The 27,617-nt window shown below is 41.7% G+C and overlaps 1 protein-coding gene across 7 annotated transcripts; it reads left to right on the forward strand.

Moving 5' to 3' along the window:
• The first annotated feature begins 182 nt into the window (after positions 1–182).
• On the forward strand, positions 183–27,617 carry pax3b (paired box 3b). Of its 7 annotated transcripts, none has more exons than XM_005926631.3 (9): positions 183–678; positions 1,140–1,375; positions 1,535–1,664; positions 2,055–2,198; positions 17,064–17,263; positions 17,977–18,142; positions 18,460–18,677; positions 22,259–22,543; positions 25,896–27,617. In XM_005926631.3, the coding sequence occupies exons 1-9, from the start codon at positions 594–596 to the stop codon at positions 25,911–25,913; spliced, it is 1,482 nt and encodes a 493-aa protein (XP_005926693.1). In that variant the 5' UTR covers positions 183–593; the 3' UTR covers positions 25,914–27,617. The 7 variants fall into 7 exon arrangements, with proteins under 7 accessions (XP_005926693.1, XP_005926690.1, XP_014190440.1 ...); XM_005926628.3 differs by having other exon boundaries at positions 22,259–22,538; XM_014334954.2 differs by having other exon boundaries at positions 18,463–18,677.

The raw sequence follows: 27,617 nt of genomic DNA on the forward strand, positions 1-27,617 counted from the left end.
ATGTTTCTGTCGTAGCTTTGGATTTGGTGAATTGAAGCCCTGTCCTGTCCAGTCCGAGTGGAATTGTGACAGTCTGTGATAGGACGAAAGTTTTCAGTCTCAGCCAATCCGCGCGCCTCGCTGCCTACTGAGTGCAGACGCTCTACCAATCAAAGCCGGGAGCGCTGACCAGGGGAGACAGAAGAGCTCCGCTACTTTTGACGGGCTGCTCTCACTTTGAACCGGTGTCAACAAACAACAACAAGATATTTCTCCCGGGTTACACCGCCTTAGCACCCGCGTTTCTCAGAAAACCTCAATACCGGCGATTAAAACCAACAGAATGAGAAACATACTCTTTTAACGACCCCCAAATCACGCTCTGCCTTTTTTCCTCGTCAAATTTGCCTCATCAGAGGCTCGTGGTTGTCCCGGGACGGTGCTTGGCTTTAGCACGAGCACGGCTAACTTTTCTCCGAAGCTACACAGGATAAATTTCGGGGAAAATTCTCACAGTCGACGGGGAAACCTTTGTAACAACGTCCACCTGCCGCTTGGTCGGTGCTAGAGCAGCTGGAGGAGGAGGTTCCTGCAGTCGTTGGGGTGTCGGTGGTATGACTGCGTTGGCGGGGTCAATACCCAGGATGATGCGACCCTCGCTGACCCAGAACTATCCCCGCAGCGGCTTCCCTCTGGAAGGTAAAAGGACGCATTAGTGGCTGAAGATTTTCTGCGTTTGAGAGCTAGTTAGCAAAAAGGCACTACTGTTTTTATACAGTCATGTCCCAAAGCTCAGCTCCAAGACAGGAATTAGAGGTTATATACCTATAAAATAGCCCCACATCTCAATTGACAGATATTTAACATTTGTATTAGGTTTTATTAATTATTTTTAACAATGTTTTCACATTTTTGTACTTTTTTGTTCAAATTTATCCTTTAAAAAACTTTAGGCCATTTTAATTTTCATAAATATTTGCCCCACTCCGATAACATAGTCAGCTCTATTCTTTGTCAAGTGTCGCCTCTCTTTTTTTTTGCTGTTTATAGCCTATATAATTAATGCTATATTATATATTATTTATATATTATTTTTGCGTCTTTGCTAAACTTGCCCTCTCCGTGGTGACCAGTTCTCGTAATATTTTGATTCAATCCAGTGTCTACACCGCTGGGTCAAGGCCGAGTCAACCAGCTCGGAGGAGTTTTCATAAATGGCAGACCTTTGCCCAACCACATCCGCCATAAGATCGTAGAGATGGCCCACCATGGAATCAGGCCGTGTGTCATCTCCCGACAGCTCCGTGTCTCCCACGGCTGCGTGTCCAAAATCCTGTGCCGGTACCAGGAGACCGGCTCCATCAGACCCGGGGCCATCGGAGGCAGCAAACCCAAGGTAGGGACCGGAGTCTCTTTGATCCAAATTCGTGTAAGGGTGTTTGACGTAGATTCATTTTAGTAACCTGTTGATTTTTAGTGATAATAGAGTCATGTGCCTTGTGCCCCAAGGGCCACAACAAGTGAATAAACACAGCGACTTTTCTGACCTTTGAAGCAGGGGACATCGCCGGACGTAGAGAGGAGAATAGAAGAATACAAGCGGGAAAACCCGGGTATGTTTAGCTGGGAGATTCGGGATAAATTACTGAAGGATGGGATTTGTGACCGCAACAACGTTCCGTCAGGTAAAAAATAAAAATAAAAAGTCAGAAAAGAACAGAGTGTGCCTACTAGCTACACTTTTTCAAAAATTTTACTTTATTATTATCAGTTGTTTTTCTTTGTATTTCCCCCCCAATATTTAATTACTAAATCTACATCCTGATAAAAATATTTTGAATTTGGAAAATAAAACAATAAATAAACGGCAACTTTTCAACTTTTTAAGATTTCTGACAAACCAATTTATTCCAGATTGTTGTTTTTGATACTTTAACTATTAGTTATTCATTTATTCCACTTCTTAAAACAATTCATATCATACATTAATTTTACTTCCAGACTTAAAAATATTTACTGTAATTATTTAATTATTTTTACTAACTGCTTTCCTTTATCTTAACGTACTTTCACAGTGAGCGCCATCAGTCGCATAATGCGGAGTAAGTTTGGGGGGAAAGGCGACGAAGAAGAGGATGAAGATGAAATTGAGAAGAAGGAGTTGGAGGACAACGAGCGGAGGGCCAAACACAGCATTGAAGGCATCTTAGGAGACAGATGTGAGTGAACTCTCCCAGCTGTTATTGTTTTTGTTCTTGCGAAAGAAAATAAGTGAAACGACTTATCTTTTTTCATATCAGTGAGCTTGATTAGAAACATTAGAACTCAGCAGAATCCCGTTTGATCAGATACGGTCTCAGTTTGCTGCAGTCATTTCAAGATGGGAAGTTGCCTATCAGTGTAGTGAAAGTGGAAACACCCGCCTATATTCTGTGTTGTTGTAATTAAAGGGGGCATACGCTATCATGATCTCCACAACAGCCTCCACACCTCCAACCTGTTGAGCTGTGTGTAAAATAACATTGCTTCATTTGGTGGTGAACTGGCCTTGTCTGTGAAGCTGCTGCTTGCTGTAAAGTTGCTGTGTGTGGGTGGAGAAAGTGTGTGCGTGGAGCTTTGTTAGGAATTCTTTATCGACCATATCTCTTCGCTAATGCTTTTCCCATGAGGCCGTACCGTAAATCAAACAGCAGGTGATGGCTCTGTGCGGGAAAAAAGTAAGAATGTGTGTGTGTGTGTGTGTGTGTGTGTGTGGTTTAAAAGCAATGTGGGGCTCAATAGCCGCGTTACAGTAACTGTATATTATTATGCACATATTTCAAAAACTCCTGTGTACTTATGGAGCGTCATAAATCCACGCAGCACTTGTAAGAGCAGTGTCTTCATGCAATATAGAAACATAATTGGCGTTATGCAGTAATTTGATCTTTTTTTTATAATGTAACCAATCGATCTTTATTGGTGCTGCAAAATGCTGTCGACTATAAACATTAAATAAATAAAGAAGAAAAGTAAGCACCTGTTGGAAAAGTCTCACAATCTGCGGAGAAATTCGAGTGTTATGAAAATAATTAATAAATAGATTTTTTTTTCTTTTTGTATTTTTTTTTTAAATTGGAAGTTAATTACTTTTATTACTTTTTTAAAAGTAGTTGTTAAGTGAATGAAACATGGCATATTCCCCTGCCTGCAGTCGCACTCAGACAGAAGCCTAATTGGAGATTAGTGACGTTTGAGGTTTGGGGTATCATTACTTCATAGCTGCATAAGGTCCAGTTAACTACCTCATTTGCAATGTCATCACTTTACCTTTAAGCTGCGTCATTAGAGTGGAAATTCGTTTTATTTGGTACCTTCCCAACTATTACTGCGCATATGCAGCTTCACTCCTAAAAAGGCCTGTAATGTGGTAATGTGCGTGTCAGCCTTTACTCGGTGAAATCACTTTAAACATTTTCTTCCTGGAAAAATTCATTATAATTTTAACTATCGCTCAGAGGGTCGGTTAAATTGAAACGAGGCATATAATTCAGGAGAGAAACACTACGAATGATGGATGTCCGCTCCATTTATCCCCATCTTTCTATGGAACTGGCGGCATTATAACGAAACCTTTATTTACCGGCTGCTTTCATAATCAAGCTATTACTATCTATCAGCCGTTTGGCATCAAATGCTAGAATGCGTTGCTTATTACAAAAGTACGACAGTTTCCATTGCCTTTCCTACCACTTATTAAATCAGTTTAAGCCGCCAAATGTCAACATTTAACCCACTGTTTTCCTCTAAGCATTCGCTCGCTGTCTGCGTCGGGGGAGGACAGATAAAGGTCTCTGGTTTGAGGAGACAAAATGTCCCCCAGATGAGTTGATCAAACATTTGTTCAACGGTTTCCATCTCCTCACAAAGGCACGCCTCGCGCGCACAACGGGACGCTCAGGGATGAACTTGGGAGACAAAGGCGTGAGAGTCTATTTGGGGCTCACGCTTGGGCTGCACGAGGACAAAAGGCCAGCTTGGAAACAGCTTTGGCCGGCGCAAAAGAAGAAGAAGGCAACCTGCTTATAATTCAGCCCGAGAAAGAAAAAAAATGTGGGGGGAGAGAGGAGAGCTTCTGCACAGAAAAGCCCAACGACGCACATTATGAGGCCGCAATGAAGGATGAATTATTCAGGGAGCGCTCCGGCGCGGTTTAGAGGGCCCGTTCACCGAGAGAAAATGGCCGTTTTCACCTACAAAATGTTTCCTTTTGGGGTCGGCTAAAAGGAGCCGGCTGCCATTCAGAATGACAATTAAGGCCTCTGAAATCCGCTCACGTAGCCTATCGCCCGAAGTTGCGCGCTCGCTCCCAGAACCCGCGCGCGCACACGCTGCCGCTCGCGTGTGCGCTGAAAGTGTACATTAAACATTTACAGTCGGTTAGCCACTTTGAAAGTAAGCTAACAAGTGGCACGCAGCAAGATGGAGCTGGTAAACCTGTAAACCAAAATAAAAGCGCATTAAAAATGAAGACGTAAAGATGCTTAGTTACAATTTTTGTGTTTAAATTATTTCTTTAAACTTTTGTTTTTTTTTGGTCTGACTACAGTAAACTTTGAAGAAGTTTCTTGCTGTGTGCAACCCCACGCGCTTAAAGCAACATTGTCCCATTAAGCAGTATTTGATGAAGCGTAATCACCGCGTTTGTCATAATGTTCAGAATGTAATTGGTCAACAGTACAAAGTGGCCTTCTCCTCCTCGACGCATGAATTCCGTGTCCAGCCTGTAATACGCCATCCATTATCGATTCTTTGAGGAGTGCCGGCCTTGCCCCCTCGAACATCAATAATGTCTTCTAAATGATGTCGATATTGTGCTATGTCACATTTAATGATGGAGGGAGTGTATTAAAGAGTGTTTGCGGTGAATGGGGACCAATGTTCTCCCCGGAGAACCCCGATCTGGCCCGGAGCGCAGCTTCACAATGGTGCACCCCCCGGCCACCCGTCCTGCGCTGCGCACAGCTCCGAAAACCCTCCGCACCCCACTCCCCACCGCCCCCACCTCCTCTTCTACCCCCACTTGCTCCCCAAATCTCTTCAAGCAGATTAAATCGACCCTTTTATTTCATCTCACTTTCATCTGGAGAGCAACACCGCCCCTCTCCCTCTGTTTCCTACTCCTCTCTGTCTCTGTCCCTCAGCCCGCGGCGCTGAGCTCGTTTCATATCTGAGCCGCATCCTCCGGAGCGCACAAAGGAAAGTCAGTCCACTCTCTAAAGTTTTCTAATCAAGCTCTGTATTAACCGTTTGTGGGGTGATTGTGTATGGATTTATTGCAATTTCAAGCCTGATTTTAAAAGTTCCCATTTGTAAATGTCGCGGCTGCCCAGCTGTTTAAACTGGAGCAGCACATAGTGTCTTCGATCTCAGTGAACTGACATAAAGCGGTGGCAATAACACCATCACTGCCAACCGCGTTTTGTCCTTTAAAAAAAACCCCATGTTTCAACAAAAAGTCACATTTGTTGAAAAAGGTAGCTTTATTGCGTTAATCCCCTATTGGTAGTCATAGTCACAATGAAGGATTTAGACCTAATTTTAAAAGGTGAAATATATAAGCAGCCTGGTTCTAAACTAATTATATAAGGGCTTAAACACTAAGGTAAACATTTTCTTCCAAATTCCCATGCAACAAGGAAATTGAAACTAAAAGAAAGGTTCCCCTAAATCATAATGCCTCTTTCAGAATAAATACATCCTTGATAGTAAAGTTGGCCATGCAGACCTGTCACTGGGCTGCACCAACCTCTCAGCCTCATAGTAATTAACCCTGGAGACAAAGTTAATGATTAAAACAGTCACAGTGCCCCCACCTCCTCCCTTCCCTGCTGCACATTTTCACAGTATATCTTTTGGAGTCCATACTTAGTTAGGTGAAATTAGCCAGATAATACAGTGGAGCCTTGTTGAGGGCCAATACATTTCCATTTAGGCTGGCCGTGTGTGCGCGTACACAACATGCATGCATATACACACACATTCTACTCTGCAATGCAAACAGTCAAAGGGATAACTTTATTTGGTGAAAGGGGATCCTGGAAAGGGCTAATTGAATAAGCCCGGGATCTTTGAAAAACCCCTACCATGGTGAGCGCAGTCATCATGTCATAATTAGGTTTATTGAGGCGCATTCCTTCAATCTGCCTCCATTCTGCCGGCCTCATTGTATCCGTGGCCTGGGCCAATGGCCGAGGGACAAAAGAGAACCGTGAGCAGACAATACATGAAAGAGCCATAAAGATTTAGCTGGCTTTGTCACAGAAACGGAGCAGGACTTTGTTTGTGTAAATAATGCGGGTGAAGGAGGGACTTGGGGTTTCTCTGCCACTTGGGGTGAAGATGGCGTGCTGCAAATGTGATACATGGGCAGACCCTGGACCAATGCCATGACTGGAGAAAACAACAGATCGAGGGGGAAGGAGTGAAGGAAAAAAGTGAAGGAGCTGAAGGGGAGGCAGAGGATGGGTCGAGAGGACATAAGCCTAAGGCTTTAGCTCAGGCAGACTTTTAACTTGAACTTTTGTATATAAACTATAGTTATTATCTAAAGATTAGTTAAACTATCTATTTCAGTTCATGCCTATGCACTTCAGAACACTTAAGGCAGTGGGTGTGTGCTACCTTACGTAATAGAATAATTTCATTCTTATTTCTGGCTGTTACAAAAAGGGTCAAATAAAATCTCAAAGTTGAAAACTTATTGTACTTTTCACTAAGCTGCTAAGCTGAAACAACAAGCCAGTCAGTCTGTAAACATACCTCAGATTCTCTCTTTTTAGCTTCACTGATGTGAGCGTCTGATGCTTTCCTCTATTTTGTTTAACTGTATATTAAACATATTTGGGTGTCTGGGTATAGATACAAATAAGACAGATGTGACCTTGGATTTTTCTAAAATTTGTAACGCACATGTTCTGATATTTCACAGACCAAAGTCATTAATCATAACTGCGAAATAATCAGTAAATGAAATTGTAATTAAAGTAACTGCCCTAATAACTTACCAGTTGCTGTTTTGTCAACAGATCTGACAAACACAGACCAATAAGATCTCGATAGATCCTGTAGCTATTAGCTGTTAGTGGCCTGAGCCAAGTGTCTGGTGAAGAGGGCTCTGTCTGTCCACTGAAAGAATGAATGTGTCACTCAGTGAGTCCCTGGGCACGAGGGCAAAGGGGGGCACGAGGGCCAAGTGGTCGAGCACCAAATCACTCTCTTCTGCCCCGGGGCTCTCTCTGTCTCTCTTCTCCTCTCTTCTCCTCGCCCCGTACTCCTCCCTCTCTCGTGAGTTTTTTCTAATAAGCCCATGCATGATGACTATCCAAGCATGAAAACATAGTTATCTGCAAATGAATGGCCGCTCTATGCTTCATTAAAGCCTCTTTTTCCTTTCACACTCTTATTGTGACACTCTGATATCAATTCAAAGGGCAATTAATGAATGCACACCAACTTTGAAGTCAGGGTGATTTCTTAAAAGGGCGGGGCTTTTGAGTGTGTGCGCATGTATGTGTATAAGGGGGAAGGGGCAGTGGTGTGTGATGGGGTTTATTTGGGGTATTCCCCCTTCAAGACCCGCGGTAGCGCCCCAGCCTTCACCCGTGATGGACTAGCCACATTGAGCTGAGAGTGAGCAAGCCCCAAAGACGATTTGAAGGGAGTGAAAGAGTGAAAAGGCCCAGCGAAGGTCAAGTAGAATGGCTCGCCTTAGAATAAGGCCCCTCTTTATCTGCTGCAAGTATGCACTATAGGCACAACAGCTGGGGGGGTGAAAGGGGTAGAGAGGTTGTTTTTTAATGTGCATGAGTGTGTTAGTGTGCATCTCTGAGAAAATAAGGAGGAATGTGAGTGCATGTCTGTCCCTCTCATATATATATCTGTCTGTTTGGGAGATTGGATGTTTTTTAATGTGTGTGAGTCTGTGCATGTGCGCGTTATGGGGTTAAGGGTTGAGTGTCAAAGATGGCAGAGGCCAGTATATGCTGCTGATGGAGGGACAGGCAGCTGTCAATCACCTGACTGATGAAGCTTGACTTCTTCTTCACAGCTTTGTTAACTAATTAGCCCATGAGCTTTTGTGTTTGTGTTGGAAAAGAGGCTTTAAAATTGTGTTAAGGCTGTGGTCGTGCCCTGTGGGAATATGTTTTAGAAAAACTCTTAAACTTGAACAACTCGACACAGAATCGTTGAACAGATTTATCAGTATTGTCCCGTATACGCCCTGTGGCCTGCTTCGGGCCTATCAGGGATTTAGTTTCATCACTTTGTATCTTTGAATCTTTGCCTGTTCAAAGAGTATGAGGAAGGCTTTAAAAACTTCAGTTATTTATGTAGAATCAAGATTTTGTTATTTTCCTGATTCAAATGGGTTAAAAATTAACTGCGTTTTCATTTTAAACATTAATATCAGTGTAGAATTTCATAATCAGTATTTTCCTAAAAAGCTATTTTGACTATAGAATTCTGTGTTTATGATAACTTCTAAATTCTTGGGATATAGCCAAAGAAAAAACACATTTTTGCTCTGCATCAAATGCCAATATTATTTCTGAAAATCAACTTAATTGAGAAAAAACTTTTAAACTCTTTTTTCTTTTTGTTTAGCTCTTCATGACACTATTCAGGGTTTCTGGAAGCAAAGTTGTTAGACTCGGCAGTGGTAACCAGCATGAGAGACATAATTTATTTAACACTCTATCTTATTCATCTTATTTACCCTCTATCACACACATTGCTAACTGTGTGGTGGCTCAGATAGGGCAGCGGGGCTGTGTCAGGCTTAGAGGGAGACAGAGAGATAAAAGAGGTTTTATTTGTCCTTTCCAGCACGAAGAGAAGATGTGTAAATACATTTACTTAACCCTTGTTCACGTACAGCTGTGAATGAATTAGCCTACCTTAATTAGTGGACAGTGATGTCAGCTAAACAGGTCAAACAGAAGTCATAACATCTACCTGGGTCTTTATTCCTGTTGTTGTTTATGTGAGAGACAATAGTTTAATAAGGTACACTAGCTAACTGAACGGCTGTAACTTTTTCTTAATTATAAAATTATAAAACACTGGCAGACACTCTTTGAGCACAAATTCGGCACTATCGAATCTACCGATAGACCAGACGATAAGACATCATCTAACAAGGCCGATACTGGCCAGTACTGGTTTTAAATATGCAAATATCAGTGCATTTCTACAGACCGTGGTAGAACGTGTTGATTTCCAGCACAAGTTGCATTTGAGCGACATTTATGATGAAAAGAAATTAACCATATATAAGCTGTCTGAGTGAATGTACCACTGTGTAGAACCTGATTACAGGTATGTCCTTGTTCATACAGGGATTCACTGCCAAACCCAGAGTTCCTCTGTAATATTTACTATCTGAGGTAAAAAGTTGGAAACTCATGTCCACGTTCTCCCATAAAAAATGAATCAGTGCACAATTATGCAGCCTGTTGCTTCTAATCCATAATCTCACTAGATTTTATTATTCATGTTTTTTATACTTGAATTAAAATACAAAAACAACAGTAACGCATGTCCATGGATTGTTTCTTTGCCTAATTTCTGTAGAAGAAAAATAGTTCTTGTGGTCTGCTTGTGTAGCGATGAAGATACTTCCTTGTCAGCAAAACAAAATTAATAAAAAAAAATTGCATATGGCTGTGAGGCCAGCTTACCTCCCCATTGACTGGAGCTGAGAGACATTTTCAAAAGTTAAAAGACAGAGAAGGAACTGCAGGGTCAGCGGGCTGTGGAGGGTCGCTCCCCCCTAACGTTACACAGGAAACGGGGTTAGAAACACATTTAGCCATAAATGACAGGTAGCCACTTCCTGATCCCCCCCTTGACATCCACAACAGCTCCCGTAAGTGTTGACTGACAGCATCTCCCTTTATTCCATTTTTCTGCACATAACAAGGCAGTGATTGATGACTGTTTGTCCTCGTGTGCCATTTATCTGTATATTCACATTTTAGCCAACACACACACACACACACACACACACACACACACACACACACACACAGCTCTGGCTCATTTACAGGGCATCTGTGAAGGTTGAAACCTCCTCTTAGCAAGTCAAGTGAGATCATTCTCCTGCCACCCCTCCCTCTTGACTACCCGCATACAAAAAATACACACATGCACACATGCACAGTTTTTCTCAACCCATCAGAAAGAGTCGCAGATGGGTCCATAAGCTGTCAGTAAAGCCATTATCCATCCCAGCATCTGCCTGCCTTGACTTCTATATACTGTTTAATGCAGTCGGCCAGTCACTTAGTCCCCCTGCCGCTGAATAGGAGCAGCATGGTCGGCCCGCCCAAATAAATGCTGCGTTTGTCTCCTCTGCCTTTTGTTTTGTGGGGTTTTTTTTTTTTGGTGAGGGTGATGGGTGGGGGGTGCAATGTGTCAGAAGCTCAATTTACCCTCACTGTTAACCAAAGCCCCAGAAGAGCTATTGGGATGTCCAAAGAGGGGTGTAAATAGCCCACATATGGTCAGTCAATTCCCCCAAGTCCCAAAATCCACATTGGACACATCCCCATCAGCTCCTTCTCTCTTCGTCTCTCACGCACACAGGCGTGTATGCTCAGTGTGTACTGTGTGATGTCTCTGTGGACATATTTAAGCCTTTGTGTCCCCATCTGACTATCCCCCCTCCCTCCTAGAAATCCAGCAATGCTGAAGTCTTTCCAGTAGTGTGTTTCAGCTAAATCCCTCTCTTCTCCTCCTTTTTCTCCTCTTCTCTGGGATGGCGTTGCACGATGGGAGCCATTTTGGGGGGTTTTTTCCTTCTTTTTTTGGCTCTGAAAAAGTTGTTTTGGCCCGGAGTGCTGTGCCCCGTGTGCCTCTCAGGGCTTCAGTTTGGTTAAATTAAACAGTTTTCTTTTCTCCTCTAACCCCTTCCCACCCACACTCCCTCCCACTCCAACTGCTCCTCTCTTATTTTGCGGCTTAATGCTCCCCAGCTCCCAGACAAGCTCGCAGAGGCTACTTTTCCAGTCCTTCTACTGCTCAGATAATTTTACCCTTTTAAGGCTCGTATTTTCTCAGATTTTGATGAACTGACAAGAGCTGGGACCGCATGCCTGTAGCCTTTAAGCCGAGGTGGAGCAAAAGTATACAGAGAGAAGTCAAGTGTTTACAGGGGCTATAAATACTGCATTTCAAGATGTAGCATATGCATATGTACAGGGAGTGATATGAGAGTTAGAGTGGATAATTTGATTGGCTAAGGCTATTTGACGGTGCCAAAGCGATATGATCAGATCTTAGGGATAGCGAGGCGATGACGGCAAATGGGGCACTCCAAAACCACAGGTTTACAAGGTTGGAAAAGATCCGGGAAGCAGGGGAAAGGTTTCTCACCATCTAACTTTTCTTTGCTTCCTCCGTGAGTAGGAAAGGTAGGGTGCACTATGTACTGATGTTGCTCCGGTATTTTATTTTGTAATTACAAAGATCATGGTGGACTTGATCGGCTCTTTTAAGCCATGTGAGAAGGGCGAGTAATACTGGACACTGAATTAGGGACGCCTCAGGGCTGACAAGCTTGATTAACGTAGCTTTAAAAGCTTAGAATGAGGAGCGTACATGTGTGTGTGTGTGTGTGTGTGTGTGTGTGTGTGTATGTGTGTGTTTAAGAGCTCTTTAACCGAGCTGCAGGGTGTAGAGAGCTTTAGTGGTGGTTGGGTGACTGGCATCGTTCTTGGCACAGCTCTGCCTACAACAACACATGAACTGCCATCACCTGCCACTTTAATTTGCATGACATTACATTTTTAGCATTTAAGGGATGTGTTTGATTTCAGATCGTAAAAAGTGCCAAGAAATACATTTTAAATTTGAGATTTTTTCTTTCTTTTATGACGAACACGTCTCTCACAGTCAGCCTTTATCACCTAGGTGTTGTGGGTTTTATGACAATTATAGAATCGGTATATTTAACATGAAGTATACCTTAAGTAAAAAACAAAAAATGCAGGAATTCAAATCTGTTTTTGGAACACGTTTTAATTATTTGAAAGGCAAACTAAAAGATAATGTAATACTGACTTCTGATTCTTTAAATTATTGTTGTAAATATATATTTACATGCAAAACATTTATAATAATTGATTGCCACAAAGACTTTATTTCTAGACACAAAAGTCGATTTGCACTAACCATCCCAAATAACAGTATAAAAGGCACTGACTGTCGTTCATTAAATTTATAACGTTAATGCGAATTTTATTGCTAACAAAACGTAGCAAAGTTCACAAACTGTAGTAATTATGTCATTGTCAGATGTCATTAGTGTGTGAAAAAAATTTGCTTCATGAATTTTATCACAGATGATACGCATCAAGAACAATTACATTCTGATGACATCGGCAAACATAACATTTTAGATACACTATACCGTCACTGTTAATTATTACCAAATGTTGTAGTTTTGTTATAAAGGATTTATTACTGGTCAGTGAGCCCGTCCTCTTTCCCTGTGTATCTAATACTACCTGATGGTGTTTTAATGGGACCAGTCTTAGGCTTAAATCCTCATATGTAAGTGCAGCAGGAAACCTTGGTGTCATATTTTAATATGATGAGTGTCCTGGTAATTTTTTAGCCTGCAGAGTTAATGTTTGGAATGGGCTTTTTAACACCCCAACCTGACCAAAATGATTAAATACATAAATAAATAACAGTTACAATGACAGCAGAGCGGCCATAACTGACATTTTACTGTAAATAGATATCTAATGTTTAATGTTTGTTTACAAAAAAAAATCTGTTTTAACCTGACAATAACCATCCAGACAATGCAAACCATTTATTTACCAGTCAGAAAACATTTATACATATAATGTTATTGTGAAAGAAACAGCAATCAAGTAAAGTTTAAGTTCACAATGACAATTTATTAATATGCCACGAGTGTCTTCTCCCAAATGTGTTCACATTGTTGTTTTTCACCACTAACATTCACAGCAAACTCAGTTTAAAGTCTTTTCCAAAGACATGTCATAAACAAACCTCACACAGTTGATTTCCAACTTAAGAGAGAAGCTCCATTTTGATTTCAAATGACATTTGACAACCAGCTGCACTGTTGCTTAAAACAAAGGAGACCTGTGGGAAGAGACAGAAGAGATTTGGATCTTTTAGAACACATAAAAATAAAATCTGGGGAAATTGTTCGAAAGGGCACACTGTATTAAAAGACAAAACTGTTGTCTACCAACAACAACCAAGCAAACACAGATGCCCAGACAGACTATCCCCATGGGTACATTTACAAGCACAGCAACAGTCCCTGTTGCCTCCACTTCCCTTCTCACCCCCTCAGGTGCTCTTACAGTTCCCTCTGGAAGAAGGGGTGTTCTTTGGGGGGTGGGGGGGTTAGAATGCCCCCGGCTATACCCCCATCTATCCCACCCCAACCCCTCCAGCCCTCTGAGAAGCCTTTTCATGCCCCTCCCCAGCCCTTTCCAAGCTCCCCCGTGGGGCAGGTGACAGCCCTCCACTGTGAAGGGCTGAGGGAGCCATGACGGATTCCACAGATGGAGCGTGGAAATTGCCGGCAAAGACCTCAACTCTGTGGAGCAACAAAGAGCCCGAGAGTCAGAGGGAGAAATATGGGTGGAAAAGACACAGAGAGAGAGAGAGAGATGGGAGACAAAGAGAGGGTGCGAGAGAGGGTGAGAAGGAGGGAGAGCGACTGAGAGAGAAGAGGGAGGAGAAGGTGGTGCTTGTTTAAGGAGGTCCGAAAAAGTGTGTGTTACGCTGCTGTGAAAAATGCTCAAGTCTGATGTTTTCTCAGCACTTTTTTTCACCTGTCACTACATGGCGCTGCTATTGTTTTGTTGCACTGACCAACACAGTTATCTCGTTGGATCTTAAGATCAACTGATACTACAATCCAACGAATCGAAATGAAACGAGCCAGCTTTGGTCCTCTCTGCAGGATCGTAACTCGACTAGATTCCCGAGACTTAAGAGGTGCCACACTGTCGCTTCTTTTGAAAAGTTCTTGAAACCCCGGTAGCACTCATAACCGATAGGTAATTCCAAAGTGATTAAGGATTTTCCCGGGCTGCCTCAGCTTTCCCAAAACCCAAATCCCTGTGAAATGCCGAGGAACGTGCATGCTGGGGTGGAGTGGGGGAGGTGGTGGTGTTGGGGGCATTCCTTGTGGCCCTCCTCCACGCAAGAACTGGAGGGGGGAGGCTAAAAGAAGGCCTCGTCTCTTGTTTTTCAGCCGTCCTGTCCAAAAAAACTCCAAAGTGCCACATACCCCACACCCCGAATTCCTTCCTCGCCATCTGAAGCACAAAGTCCTCTAGTCATATAAAAAAGTTGGCCCTCAAATCCAGAGAGGTTTCGCCTCCAAAACTGTGATGAGCAAATGTAAGAAGTTCCAAAAACGGCTGTTATCTGAAACCACAGTTGCCGCAGTTTCGAACGATCGTGTCTTTGAGAAGTGCTGCAGTCTTTTTACGATGGCGAATTTCTAAACTCACAGGGAGACTGAAGAAGAGCTGGAAATCATAGAGAACAAAATTGCAGAAATATTCAGCAGCAGCTTAAGGCAATGTCTCCATTTCTCTTGCTGCCTCTTTGAAAATATTTTACTTATTGCCTCCCTCATGCTTGAATGTTTCTTTACCAATTTGCTCCTAATGCATGTTAAGTTGACTCCCACTGCTATTGGTGTTGTGAAGAGAAAATCGCCAAAGGGGGGCAGAGAGGATCAGTTTCACATGAGGGGCCCTGAGCTATTTGGATTCTCTTGTATTTTATTGTTGCTTCTGAGGGGGGAACTAATACAGTGTTGCACACAAAACTTCCCCTGTGCTGAGGGGGAATTAATTAAGTGTAACACAAAAAGTGGGCGCTTTGGCCTTGGTGAACTTAGAAGGGAGCCAATGAAGTGTTTGAAGTAAGTGTGTTAAAAAAAACCCAAACTGCTGGCTTATAGAGCGCAGCTCACAATGGAATTAATACTAATCTGAGACAGTGAGGAAAAGTAAAAACACAAAAGCTGTCAAGACACATGATATCACCAGGCTCAGTCAGCCTGAAGATCACAGTGGGTGAAAAAGCTAAAATTTGCGTACATTTTTAGAAATAAAATTGTGTAACATATTAAGCAGGAATGGCAAACAGTTCAGTGATCAGAGCTTCTCTAATGGGAGGATTTGCAGTTCATAAGGTTTAATGTTTGTTTTCGATCAGCAGTGCTGGGCAGGATTACTTAAAAAAAACCAAACAACTAAAAACACCTGTTGAATTCAATGATTTTGTTAAAAAGTATTGAGGAAAGTAACCCTTTGCATTCAGTTTTGTCCAAAGAACGTGTACCCTGTTGTCGATTTACCTCTGAGTTTATTGATTTGATCTAATTCCATAGTGAGTTCATTTTGGTAGCGTCTCCTCGATCCCAGAATGAGAGCTTTAGCTAAAAGCTACCTGTTGTATTTCCAGGACTCTGCTTCTCTACTAAAGAATATGAAGTAGAGCTAATTAGCAACTAACAATATTATTATCACAAAGTAATCTGAATACTTTGACAGTGTGACGCCCATCTTCTCTGCTCTCTTACTGGCTGACCTGACTGACACAACTGTATGATTGGATACATTTAACTAGTTTCCAGCTGCGGACCAAGCAGTCAGATGAAGACAGAAATACTTCCACACAGTCTATAGTCTTTTTGTCACAACAAAAATAACAAGGAAACGTGATAGAATATTTAAAGTAAATTATTAATTTTGAAAAAGTTCTCCAACATGTTTAGTCAAGGAGTAACTTTATTTATAAAAGAATTATCTGGTCCCATTTTTCACAGGTTGGCATGTTGACTTAATAAGACACCTGCTACTACAGTGAGTAAAACTGATGTTAGATTTATCGTGCTTCATTTCCAACTGCATTAACTTCGATAGATTGTGACTCACACGGTCATTGTTATATATGCTCACTCTTCTCTTTTCATTCATAAAATTGTTACTTTTGATCGATGAAAACTGGATTCTCTAAATGTTTCTCATCCATTTTGACTTTGTAGTCATGAAGCTTTTACTGAAAAAAATCTGGGGATGCTTTTGCAATAATACATTTCAAACAGGCAGATTATTCATTGAACGAGTCAGTGAGTAATCTATCTGTTGTTCAGTGAATTACGTCACACAACCAGGCATGATACACATTCACATTTTCCTCCCAATATCAGTGTTATAAGTGCTATATCCAGCCCTGTTCTAATTATAAGTCTTTTTATGGGTTAGTTTTAATCAAATCAACACATGCCATCCAATGTTTTGTCACCATTATAAAATCACACAGCCTAGTTTACAGCAGGCACTTCACTGACTTGTATCTGAGGGACTTGTGGAATTGTAGTTTTGTGCATGTCGACTGACAGGAAAAAGGAGACATTGTTGACAGCAGTTGCTGCATAGCGTCCCTTTGGATCATAAAGCGGCAATCACCTGACTGAAAAGACAGTTTGCCTTTCATCGAGTCAGCTTGCTTCTGGCCATTCAGGCTACTGTCCATACACTCACACCCTCACACACTCGAAGAATGGCCCCTAGATCCAAATTAGCCTTTTGTGTGGCTTTTAGTACACCGGTCCCCCTGTGGTGCTCTGGGAATCATGTCCGATGGGATTATTCCTTAGGCTTGGAATATTCCTTCTGAATGGAGGTCTGTTTGGCTGTTTGTGTGTGTGATTGTGTGGGTGTGTAAAGAAGTTGAACCCCCCCAACACACACACACACACATTTTCTATAAGCAACATAAACAAAGGACAACAGATGGCAAATAAGTGAGCATTTCCCAATCCTGCTGAAGGTGATATCTCTTCCTTATCATAAATAAAGGTTTTTAGACTTTAATCTCAGTTGGTTTGTGCAGCAACAGGAATTCAGGTGCTCACTTTATGTTTTCTAGAGAGACCATAATTCGGCTTTCAATGTGTCATAAGGTAAGACTAATGGACCTGTTCTTAAGGCTGTCTTCTTTTATTTTCTCCTATGTCTGAGCAGCCAGTCACTCAGATGAGGGTTCAGATGTAGAGTCAGAGCCTGATCTGCCGCTGAAAAGGAAGCAGCGGCGCAGTCGGACCACCTTCACTGCAGAGCAACTGGAAGAGCTGGAGCGGGCCTTTGAAAGAACACACTATCCTGACATCTACACCAGAGAGGAGCTCGCTCAGAGGGCCAAGCTCACGGAGGCTAGGGTGCAGGTATGAGCAGGCACATGCGTGCACGGTCAGGATCTACAAAAAAAAAATTCTCTCTCTTTTTCAGCTTTTCAACCCTACAGAACCATGAAAGCCACGACCTAGCATTGCCATACATTAAACATCCCTCTGAAACAGACGTAAACTTTGTGGCTTTATACACACTCTAACCATTTAAAGGCAACCTGCTGATCTCTCTTTGCTCCATACAATAGCACAAACTTACCCTTTGCTCCCAGGGGCCCAATCTGTACTTTCCTATTTCTAATGTGAAGTCCAGTAAATTCTCCTCCATGGGCTCCATATGTGAAGTGTAAACACTCCCAGCATGAGCTCCGTCCATATGGGCACAGTATGTCAACTCAACCAGCCGTGTTATACACGCACACACAGACTTTTTCTCTCACATTGCTTCCCACCTTCGTTTTCAACTTCACACCCTGAAAATGTTTCTCCGTGTATTTGTGAATATGTTTGTGTTTGTACCATTCAAAATATTTGTAATCATCACAACAGCTTGTAAAGGTGTTACTTTATTACCTTTATAAGGTAGATTCTACTGTAGTAGATGGGTTGTGTAAGATTGCAGGGCTAAATACCAAACTACAATCATTAGGGAAGCACACACACACACACACACACACACACACACACACACACACACACACACACACACACACACACTGACTGAACATCATCATTGTGATGTCTTCTAGGTGTGGTTCAGCAACAGGCGAGCAAGATGGAGGAAGCAAGCTGGAGCCAATCAACTGATGGCATTTAATCACCTCATTCCAGGGGGTTTCCCACCATCAGCCATGTCCAGCATCCAGCCCTACCAGCTCTCTGACAGCAGCTACCCCCCCTCATCCATAGCCCAAGGTAGGGTTAAATTTTGAATGCAGTGCTCTTGGTGTTGGGTTGTTCTTTTTCAAATTAATATATAAAAAATGTTGTTTTCCAAAATTCCTATATATTATGTTGGTATTAAAAACATACTTTACATATCTTTTATTCTGGCATTTTTCACGTGGAAGGTTATATTGACAGCATCAGTTTTGCTTTTACTTAAGTGAAAATTCAGTATAGATCTCTGAAGTCTGCCTGGAGGATATGTTATAGTTTTAATTTCACTTTCAGGCATCCAAATCACTTCTCCCAAGCAATGTTTACTCTAACTCCATCTTTCCTGCTTCCAGTAGTGTCAGAGCCACCCAGCACGGTGCACCGCCCCCAGCCTCTGCCTCCCTCCTCGGGCCACCAGGCCTCCGGTGGCGGCGGACAAGGAGAAGGAGGCTCTGCTTACTGCCTCGCCTCCGGACGCCACTCCTTCTCAGGCTACTCAGACAGCTTTGTGAGCCCTGGAGCACCAACCAATCCCATGAACGCTTCCATAGGGAATGGGCTCTCTCCACAGGTGAGACACAAGGTAGAAATATTTGGAGGAATGCGTGGTGATTAATTACTGACATTAAACAAGAACTTATATCAAGCAGTGTAAAAAGCACCGACGTTCTTGGATTCTTGATTTTGTTTTTAGAGAATAAGGAACAAACTAATCAGTGAGGTAAGACTGCTTCACTCGTGCTCATTATACTTTATCATATTTAGGGAAAATAAAAACCTTGACTCTTATATTAAATTACACATAGTGACATTTAGTTTGGGATTAAATTAACCCATAAGAACCCACGGTGTCACCGCCCCTTTACACATTGAAAAAAGTTCCTGTTAAAGTTTGAACTTTGACCCTCCATAGTTTTCCTGACAGTAAAAATGGGTCTGCGCTGTCATGGGTTAGTTCAAGGGAAACAGCATAATTAAGAAGGTGCTTCTTCTGACTTGATGTTTTTAGGTTGGGAGATGGAGATCGTGTTACATACTGTATCTGGGGAGAATTAAATCTGAACATGACTTCAAAGAGTTGAACTCAAGTTGAGAAGCATGTGACGTGAGCTTTAAAAGTCTCAACCAAGTTGCAAAAACATAAAAAAGCAGCGTTACTTCTTTCTGATTCCAGTTTGCACCATAGCTTCAAGGCTCTCCGCTCAGTGGCTGATGGGTCACTTGCTGCTGAGGGAGATAAGTGCGAAGACTCAAGAAGCACAGAGGACAAGTGAACGTGTGACAAATGAGAAGTGAAAAGACAATTACAGTCAATTATCGGGCATGAAGTCCCAAGGTCTCTGCATCTAGACAGAGGGCGCAGCAGAGGAGACAGAGGAGTCAGAGAGCCTAACAGGCATAAAATGAGATTTTAGCCTGGTGGAGGCTCAGAGAACAGGCCACAGCAGTGTGAAGATGGAGACACTCGCAAAGATATACACGCAGATTCACATAATTACACACGCACACGCACACGCACACACACACACACACACACACACACACACACACACACACACACACACACACACACACACGGTGTAGATAATTGATCAACTCCATAACATTCAGAGGATCACTTAAGGATTTTGCAACATCTTTTACACAAATATTACATGTCATGGTCAAGTGGCATGTCTAAGTTAACTCTTCAATCTTGTGTTTAGATTGGAGGATTTATTACTGCATTTTTTAGGATTTTCAAATACATCATGCAAGGAACTAAAGCCAATTTATTCACAAATGACTCACAGTAATTTTGCTAGGAATGCACAAATTATGTAATTCTGGGCTGACACGGACACCAATGTTCAAAATAATCATTTGGCCGTTATTTTATCTTTTAGTTTAGTTTATATTTCTTATTATTATAATTTCCAGCTCCGTGCCAAGGAAACAAAGACACGTCAACCGTTAAAGAATACTGAACTTTTTAAAACTTTTTAGCTCTTGATTCTAATATATTTTAACATTTAGCCAGAACAAGAAGGATGCGATATAGCAAAGAAATATCAGCCACTGACATCAGTAAATAGATCAGTGCTAATATTTGGCTGATCTCAGCATTGATAGTAAAATGATCTGAATATACGCAGGTAAACTGAGGGAGCATGTGGAAGAGCTTTTAGTTTTGCATACATCACACATACTTTTAGATGTTTAGCCGTTCTCCTGCGTAGATAAGACGTGCACAAAATAAAATACTGTGCACACGTAGACAGCGTGGTCATGTGTGCATGTGCACGCACCGAACCTTAAACTACAGCTGCAAGGAAGCCTTCTCATGATTGCATTCTTAAAATGTTTGCTTCAACATTCTTCCGCGCGAAAGCAAAGGTTCTAATTTTATTTGTATATATTTCGTACGGACGGGAAGGAATGCCCCATCTTAGACATTTCCCCCATCCTGACATTCTTCCCTGCAAAACCCTGATTTAGGCCGCTGGCAACGGCAGCGCTCCAAAATAAAACACCCTGGATGGGGCAGCCTCCTAGTGAGGTAGGGAGAAAGGGGAAGGATGGTAGCTAGAAGTTTGGTTAAAACAGCAAAAGCATGAAAGTCATCAGAGTAGAATTCATTCACTCACGGGGCAGGTATTCCTGCTCGTTGTGGTTTGATTCGGCCGTGTTGTCTCCCCGATCTCTGTGTGCTTAAATCGAACTTTTCAAATGCAGGTTAATTCTTTAGGAAAATGTTACCAGGCACAGGAGGAAACACAACTCCCCTCTCAAAATCAACTTGGACTCCTCCACTCACCTCCCCTACTTGGGAAATGATTTAAGCAGGACCATGTGTGTATGTGAATGTAGAATAATATGTCACTTAGAGGACCAGGAGGACGCAGAGTGGTGTACCTGCTTCTGATTAGGACAACTGGAAGAGCCTTGAGGCCTTTGCGTGGTTGAGAAGGAGGTGGGATATGATACATTTAGAGGTAGCAGGTTCAGTTAGAGTTAATTTCATAAGTGATAAGGTCAGTCTATTCCTTATTTATGGTTTACGATGGATTTTGTTAACAAACAGGTAAATTCAAAGAGTGAGCGAAGAGAGTCGTGATATCAGGTCTGTTTTGAAGCCAGTTGAAACACTTCGCCCCGCAGCTCTTTTCCATTCTTTGCTGGCCAAGGACTATTCCCCCCAAATTTGATTATCTGGTCGCTAATAAAGACCAGGTCAAGAGCTAACGGAGATCTGAACCTGGAAATCTATTCGGAGGGTTTGAACGGAGCTGAGCTCACACAGACCTTTCTTTTGTGTTGTCTTTGTCAGCATATCTCTCTTGGAGATAAGTTGTTATCTTATGCCATGGGTTTTGGAGCAGTGTCAAAAAGGAATTTTAGAATAAGTAGAGCCAAGGATCAGAAACAAATTGCTTAATTCTTCCTTTCTGGTGCTATCTCAGTATGAGACAGGCTCGCTGGCAGCCTTTTGATGTATGCGACGGGGGGATTTCCTTACTTTGGGTTGGTGTTGGTCTTAGTGTCTGTGGTGTTTTGTACTCGAGAAACTACAGATATTTAAGCTATTATAGTGGTTTATCAGAAACAATAAAAGAAAAAGAAAACATGTCTTCCACCCCTTTGGTATTAGAAAATAGGGGTTAAGGTGCTAATCACTGAAATTTTGAAAATCACTTTGACATTTTAAAGTTTGACATGCTGATAACGCATTATGTTCGAATGATTACACCTATCTGAGCAAACCACTGGGAGGTGACACATATATGGTCTTCCGCTTATTACCAAGATGAATAATCTGCCACACTAACATTTCATTATGGCCGCCCCTCCCTGAGCCTGGTTCTGCTGGCGGTTTCTTCCTGTTAAAAGGGAGTTTTTTTTCCCCACTGTCGCCTAAGTGCTTCCTCGTAGGGGGTGATATGATTGTTGGGTTTTTCTCTGTATGTATTATTGCAGGGTCTACCTTCCAATATAAAGTACCTTGAGATGACTGTTGTTGTGATTTGGCGCTATATAAATAAAATTGAATTGAATTGAATTGAATTCAGATCCTACCAACGTTAGAGGTGGTCTCAGTACTCGTATTTAAAAATGAACACATAACTAATCTGATTTTCATTCCTCTCCTCTTCTTTGCATTTTTCTAATCAGGTGATGGGTCTTCTGAACCCAGGCGGTGTGCCGCATCAGCCCCAAAGTGACTACGCCATCTCTCCACTGACAGGCGGCCTCGAGCCGCCGGCCGGCATGGCTGCCAGCTGCAGCCAGCGGATGGATCACATCAAGGGCTTGGAGGGTCTCACCAGCGTTCCCTCCATGTCAGCTCTGCCCTCACTGCCAAGCTCCCAGTCCTACTGCCCCCCATCCTACAGCTCACCGGGCTACACCGTCGACCATGTGGCATCCTACCAGTACAGCCAGTACGGACAAAGTAAGGTCAATAAACTTCACCTTTTTTATTCCTACCTTTTAGTTAATAATGCATTAAAATGCCATTATTTAGACATGGTTCCTGTTTTTGCAGTTTTTTTAATGCAATTGCGTAAAAAAAAAGATAACAATAACACAAAGACAGACACACTTATGTGTTATGGAAAAAGTATTCAGTCTTGACTCTATTACAAGTAAAAAGCCTGTATTTCAAAAACCCTGATTGTGAGCACCGGTGCAGCAGTCTTTTCTTCCCTGCTTAATTGTCTAATAAAGGCGTAAAAGTAAGCAGTATTTTAAGATTATAGATGCATACATTGACAGATCAGACTTTAAATACTTTGTAAAATCTTAGAAATTAGGTGTATTTTATAAAGTGATTTTGTGTTTCGTGTGTACAGCATTAAAACATGCAGAGTCAGAAAAGTATGAATAAATAAATACAGAGGAATGAAAAATACAGTATCCTGCAGTAAAATATGGTGTATTTTCATGTCTATGCTTTTCTTAGGACTTTGAGATCATGTAACTAAAGAACAACAAAAACCACAGAGTTGTGTTTATTTTGAATCTAGCGTATGGCTTTCAGTAACTCTCCAGTTTTCTTGTCCAAACTGCTGACTGGTTTTATTGTGGCCTTTTACTTACATATGAAAACATTTGAGCCAAATCAGGCGTTACAGTGTATGATTATCGAGCACGCTGGTAGTCCAGTGGTCTCAGGTCTACCCTGTAACCACAGATTGGTTCCTTTCCTTCCACAAATGGAAAAAAAACGCTTTTGTACATACAGGACGCAGGTAGCTGTAGCACTGCTTGTTAACATTTTGCGGGTCCAGTTATGCAGTTTCAAGTGTTGGGGTTAATTGTGCAGATCTGATTCCATCTAAGAGGAGATTGGGCCGGTGCTGAGACTGAACTCTGCGGTGAAGTACACTGCAGAGTCAGCTTGCATCAGGGTAAAGGACAGCAGCAGCGGAGCCCTCCTCAGACTGTTAGTCCTCAGAGAATACCTGGAGTGAGGGTCTTTTCACTTCGCATTACTGTTACCTGAAGGGTTAAAATCAACTTCAAACACATCTCCCTCTAACTTTGGAAGGCAACATCGTTTTCCGTCACAGCGTGATTACAGCGGCCGCCGTTTCCAATTTTGCTCCACAGGGGGTTGACCAATCAGATTCATCCATTGACCTTGTGGCAACCTCAATACAACTGGGTCCTTCAAAGAGCATGGCAACGGTCCAACAAGTCTGACTCTGTAGCTCTGTGGGGCGGCGGGTATCAAATGAATATCTAACTTAATATCCGATAGCAGCAAATGTCTAATGAAATATCTCGGTCTGATATCTTAAAGCGGACAGAATAAAGAATTAGTGCGACACACATGATGAACCGCTAACATGTAGCTCTGTGCGCTTACATACACACAGACCTCCAAATGCAACCCCCCCCCACACACACACACGCACCTCGGCAGCGATACAAGGCTGAGCAGTCCATCTTGATGTGATTAATCAGTGTGACTGGATAGCCGGTGTGTGGTTGGGTTTGGATCTGCAGAGGAAAGGTCCTTTCTGGGGGTGGACGGATCCTAATAGCCTCTGGCAGGGCGGCGATTAGAAACAGGTGCTAGGACTGAGGTCAGCTGGGGAAGCAGTGTTGAACAGTGCTGCTCCAGGTTCCAGAGCAGTATGAAAAAACTGGTCCACACACTGTTGCACATTTTGACAACACGTTAGCTCTCACTGGACCGCCTCACGGAAATTACAGCGGTAATCCATGAAGCACTTGTTTGGTTTTATTTATGTAATGTCTCTGTTGCTAAGCAGACATTTCTGTGGTGCTTTTTGCAGAGGTCACCTGTCATTTTCTTTACCTGTTAGGCTGTGGTGCCAGTTACAGCTCACTTTGGGAAAAAATGGACACATCTCACATAAAACATCTCTTCCTGTGTATTAGGAAAGGCCTCCAATCAGAATTAGTCTGAAAACTGTTCCATAACAAACAAGTCACGGAGACCCAGGGCGCTCATCGACCCATAAAAACGTCTTTGTTTGTTGAACCGATGACATTTCTCAAAAATCTTCAGAGCTACTGTTTTCTGTGCTCTGTTCATTAAGTCTTATTTCCATTATATCTTTCATATGTAATCGGCCCTCAAAAACAAAGCCAGTTTGTTCCTTAGCGTTTGGTTTTTAACATACATAACAGAGGACCCTATACACACAGGTGCTAATCAATGACAAAAATTAATGATAAAATTCTATTATAACAAAAAGCTGCGGCCAATTAGACATTTTTGATTTTCATATAGATACATATAATACTGAAATACTGGTATTGCAACATAGCTACCTGATTCCGCTGGCGGCACATATCAGTGTTTTCAATGAAACTTGCAGCGGCTCTAAATAGCCTCTCCAAACAATTCGACTTATCAGAATCACTACTTTATAATTCTCTGTGGGCACGCTCGTCCGATGAGTGAGTGTGAGTGAATGGCAAGGACAGTTGACAGGCTTACAGAAGAAAAGAAAAAACTACTAAAAAGATCAGAGCACTGGAAAAATAATCTGAGAGCTAATAAATGGACCATTTGGTTTATGTATGTATACAAAATTAAAGACATTAAAGTGACCATTCTAAGGCCTTTTTTATAGTTTCTAAGATATTGGGATATATATTTAATAACAGTCTTGTAGTGTATTGAGTATTACAACGTCTCTGTGTCACATTGATAACCACATATTGTAACATTATTGCGAGGTGCTCTGGGATTCTCTGCCCTGTTTGTACATCACACTCAATAAATAAGTGCAACACAAATAAAAAAAAATTCTGCTAATTACAAAATGTCGCTTCTGGGAGTCGGAAGAAGAATTTAAACCAGCATGCTATTATTATTATTATTATTATTATTATTATTATTATTATTATTATTATTATTATTATTATTATTATTATTATTAATAATAATAATAATAATATAATAATAATAATAATAATAATATAATAATAATAATAATAATATTGGTGTTTAAATACATGATCTACATCTAAATTCTTCCATTAAATTTCACTTTAAAAATTAGTTTACAGTTTAGTTTCCCTCTGCACATACCTACACTTCTCACATCTCTCTGCGCTGACCCAACACCACAAACCACTGTTGTCACATGCGATGCTAACAACAGCCATATGTTGGCAGAACTGGACGTAAAAACACATGCCCAAAATTTATTGCAGCCATATATCTCTTTTATTGTATTTCCACTTAATTTGTTTTTTTAAATTCACTTTTTCCAGGTAATAATTCAACAACTGTTTCATCCTTTGTTTCTTTTCTTTTCTTTTACAGGTACCCTTCCTTATCTGAGGCCTGAAATCACCTGATGAGCAGCTTCAAGATTCACTGAAGGCCCCACAAGAGTGTGTGTGTGTATGTGTGTGCGTGTGCGTGTGTGTGTGTGTGTGTGTGTGCGTGTGTGTGTGTGAGGGAGAGAGAGAGAGTGTACGTAGTGACAGAAATATTTGAATATCTGGACCAAATTTGTTTTACCATTTACTGTCTACTACAGGATGTTACTTAATTCTCTTTGGAGGAAAAATGGACAAAAAAACAAAAAGAAGGGACCACAAGAAAGAATACGGGAGCAAAAACTCTTTATGAACCACAAACATTGCTATTTTAGATGAACGGCGGAGCCTCCAGTGCTCGCTGTCATTGAGTTCGGACCATTTGCTGTGTTACGAGGATGAAGTTGTACGGCCAGCTCTGCCTGTAAGGACAGAGAATCCCGACCTATCATCACAGACTACCATGTTTACGTATCTGCACCACATGAGCGCCTAGAAGATTCCCAAATTAATCCTTAAATTGTATGGGGGAAGAAAATGGCTTTGTTGATTTTGTTGCATTTATTTGACATCTCAGCATCCCACACATGGAAAGAAATTCCAGAGAGAAGGAAAACAAACTCGAACTAACGAATCCGTGGGTTTTTATTGTGTCAGAAAGTCTAATGTACACCACAGCTGTACGGCAGAGAAAGTTAATTCAAACATTCCTCCCGCCTCCCTCCCCCTCTGCCTTCTCTCCCTCCTTTCTGTCTCATTGATGTCTCAGACGGTGAGGCCTTTTGTCGTTTTAAAGAGAAACTTTAAAGAGGTCAAAGGGTGACTTTAAGGAAAGTGACAGATGAGAGCGCAGTAGAAGAGGGTGGCAGAGAAGTGGCTTTAAAAAAAAGGGCGTGCGGAATGGGAGGGGGGACGACAAGCTAGATCGATCACAGTGTTAAAAAAAACCCTCTAAAGATCTTCTCCTGGCAAGAAAAATCCAGCGGGTCACAAGTCACGACCAGGAGACACTTGAGAAAGCAAGAAAGCAAAAGAGTTTAGACTAAAGACAGCCACTCTCCCAGCTGACCAGAAGTGCAATATCACATAACTTAGAGTCAACCTCAGCATTAAAACAATAAGAAAATCAAATGTGCCTCTTGAAGTCATTCTCTGGATCGAGTTTGGGACTCTGCAAAGGAGCAACACATGTGCCTTTGAAGGCTTTCGGGTCCAAAACAAATAGGAAACACTGCTAATATAGCTAAAAGAGCACTCTGAGGGGACCACATTTGTTAGGGCTTCAGGGCCTTGAAAGGACTGAGTGAAGGGAAAGCCAGTATATAGAGCAAACGAAGGAATGACAAAGCCAAAATTGTATTTTTTTATTACTTTGTGTTGTTTGAAACGTTTTTTTTTAAACTTCCGTCTTACAAAAGCAGGAAATGCTGATTAGTTTTCCGATGCATTCCAGACATATTTATTGTCACGAGCGTCCTGTGTGTCAGCAACGTCATTAAAAAAAAAGCAAAAGAACTAAAATCCTTTATCCGTGAAATTGTGAATAGCAGAGTGTCGTCACGAGCACTCCTGCTTTGTCCTTCTGTCTATATTAGAATGAAGCAGTCCTTTCATTCATTTGATATATTTTTTTTGTATTATTTGACAAAGCGATATGACATAATGTCATGTGTACGAGCGCATTATCACTCCTATTTATAATGAAATAAAACTTCCAAAAATA

Source organism: Haplochromis burtoni, unplaced genomic scaffold, assembly GCF_018398535.1.
Source record: "Haplochromis burtoni strain Fernald_Lab_line unplaced genomic scaffold, NCSU_Asbu1 Contig_94, whole genome shotgun sequence".
Classification (NCBI taxonomy): domain Eukaryota; kingdom Metazoa; phylum Chordata; class Actinopteri; order Cichliformes; family Cichlidae; genus Haplochromis; species Haplochromis burtoni.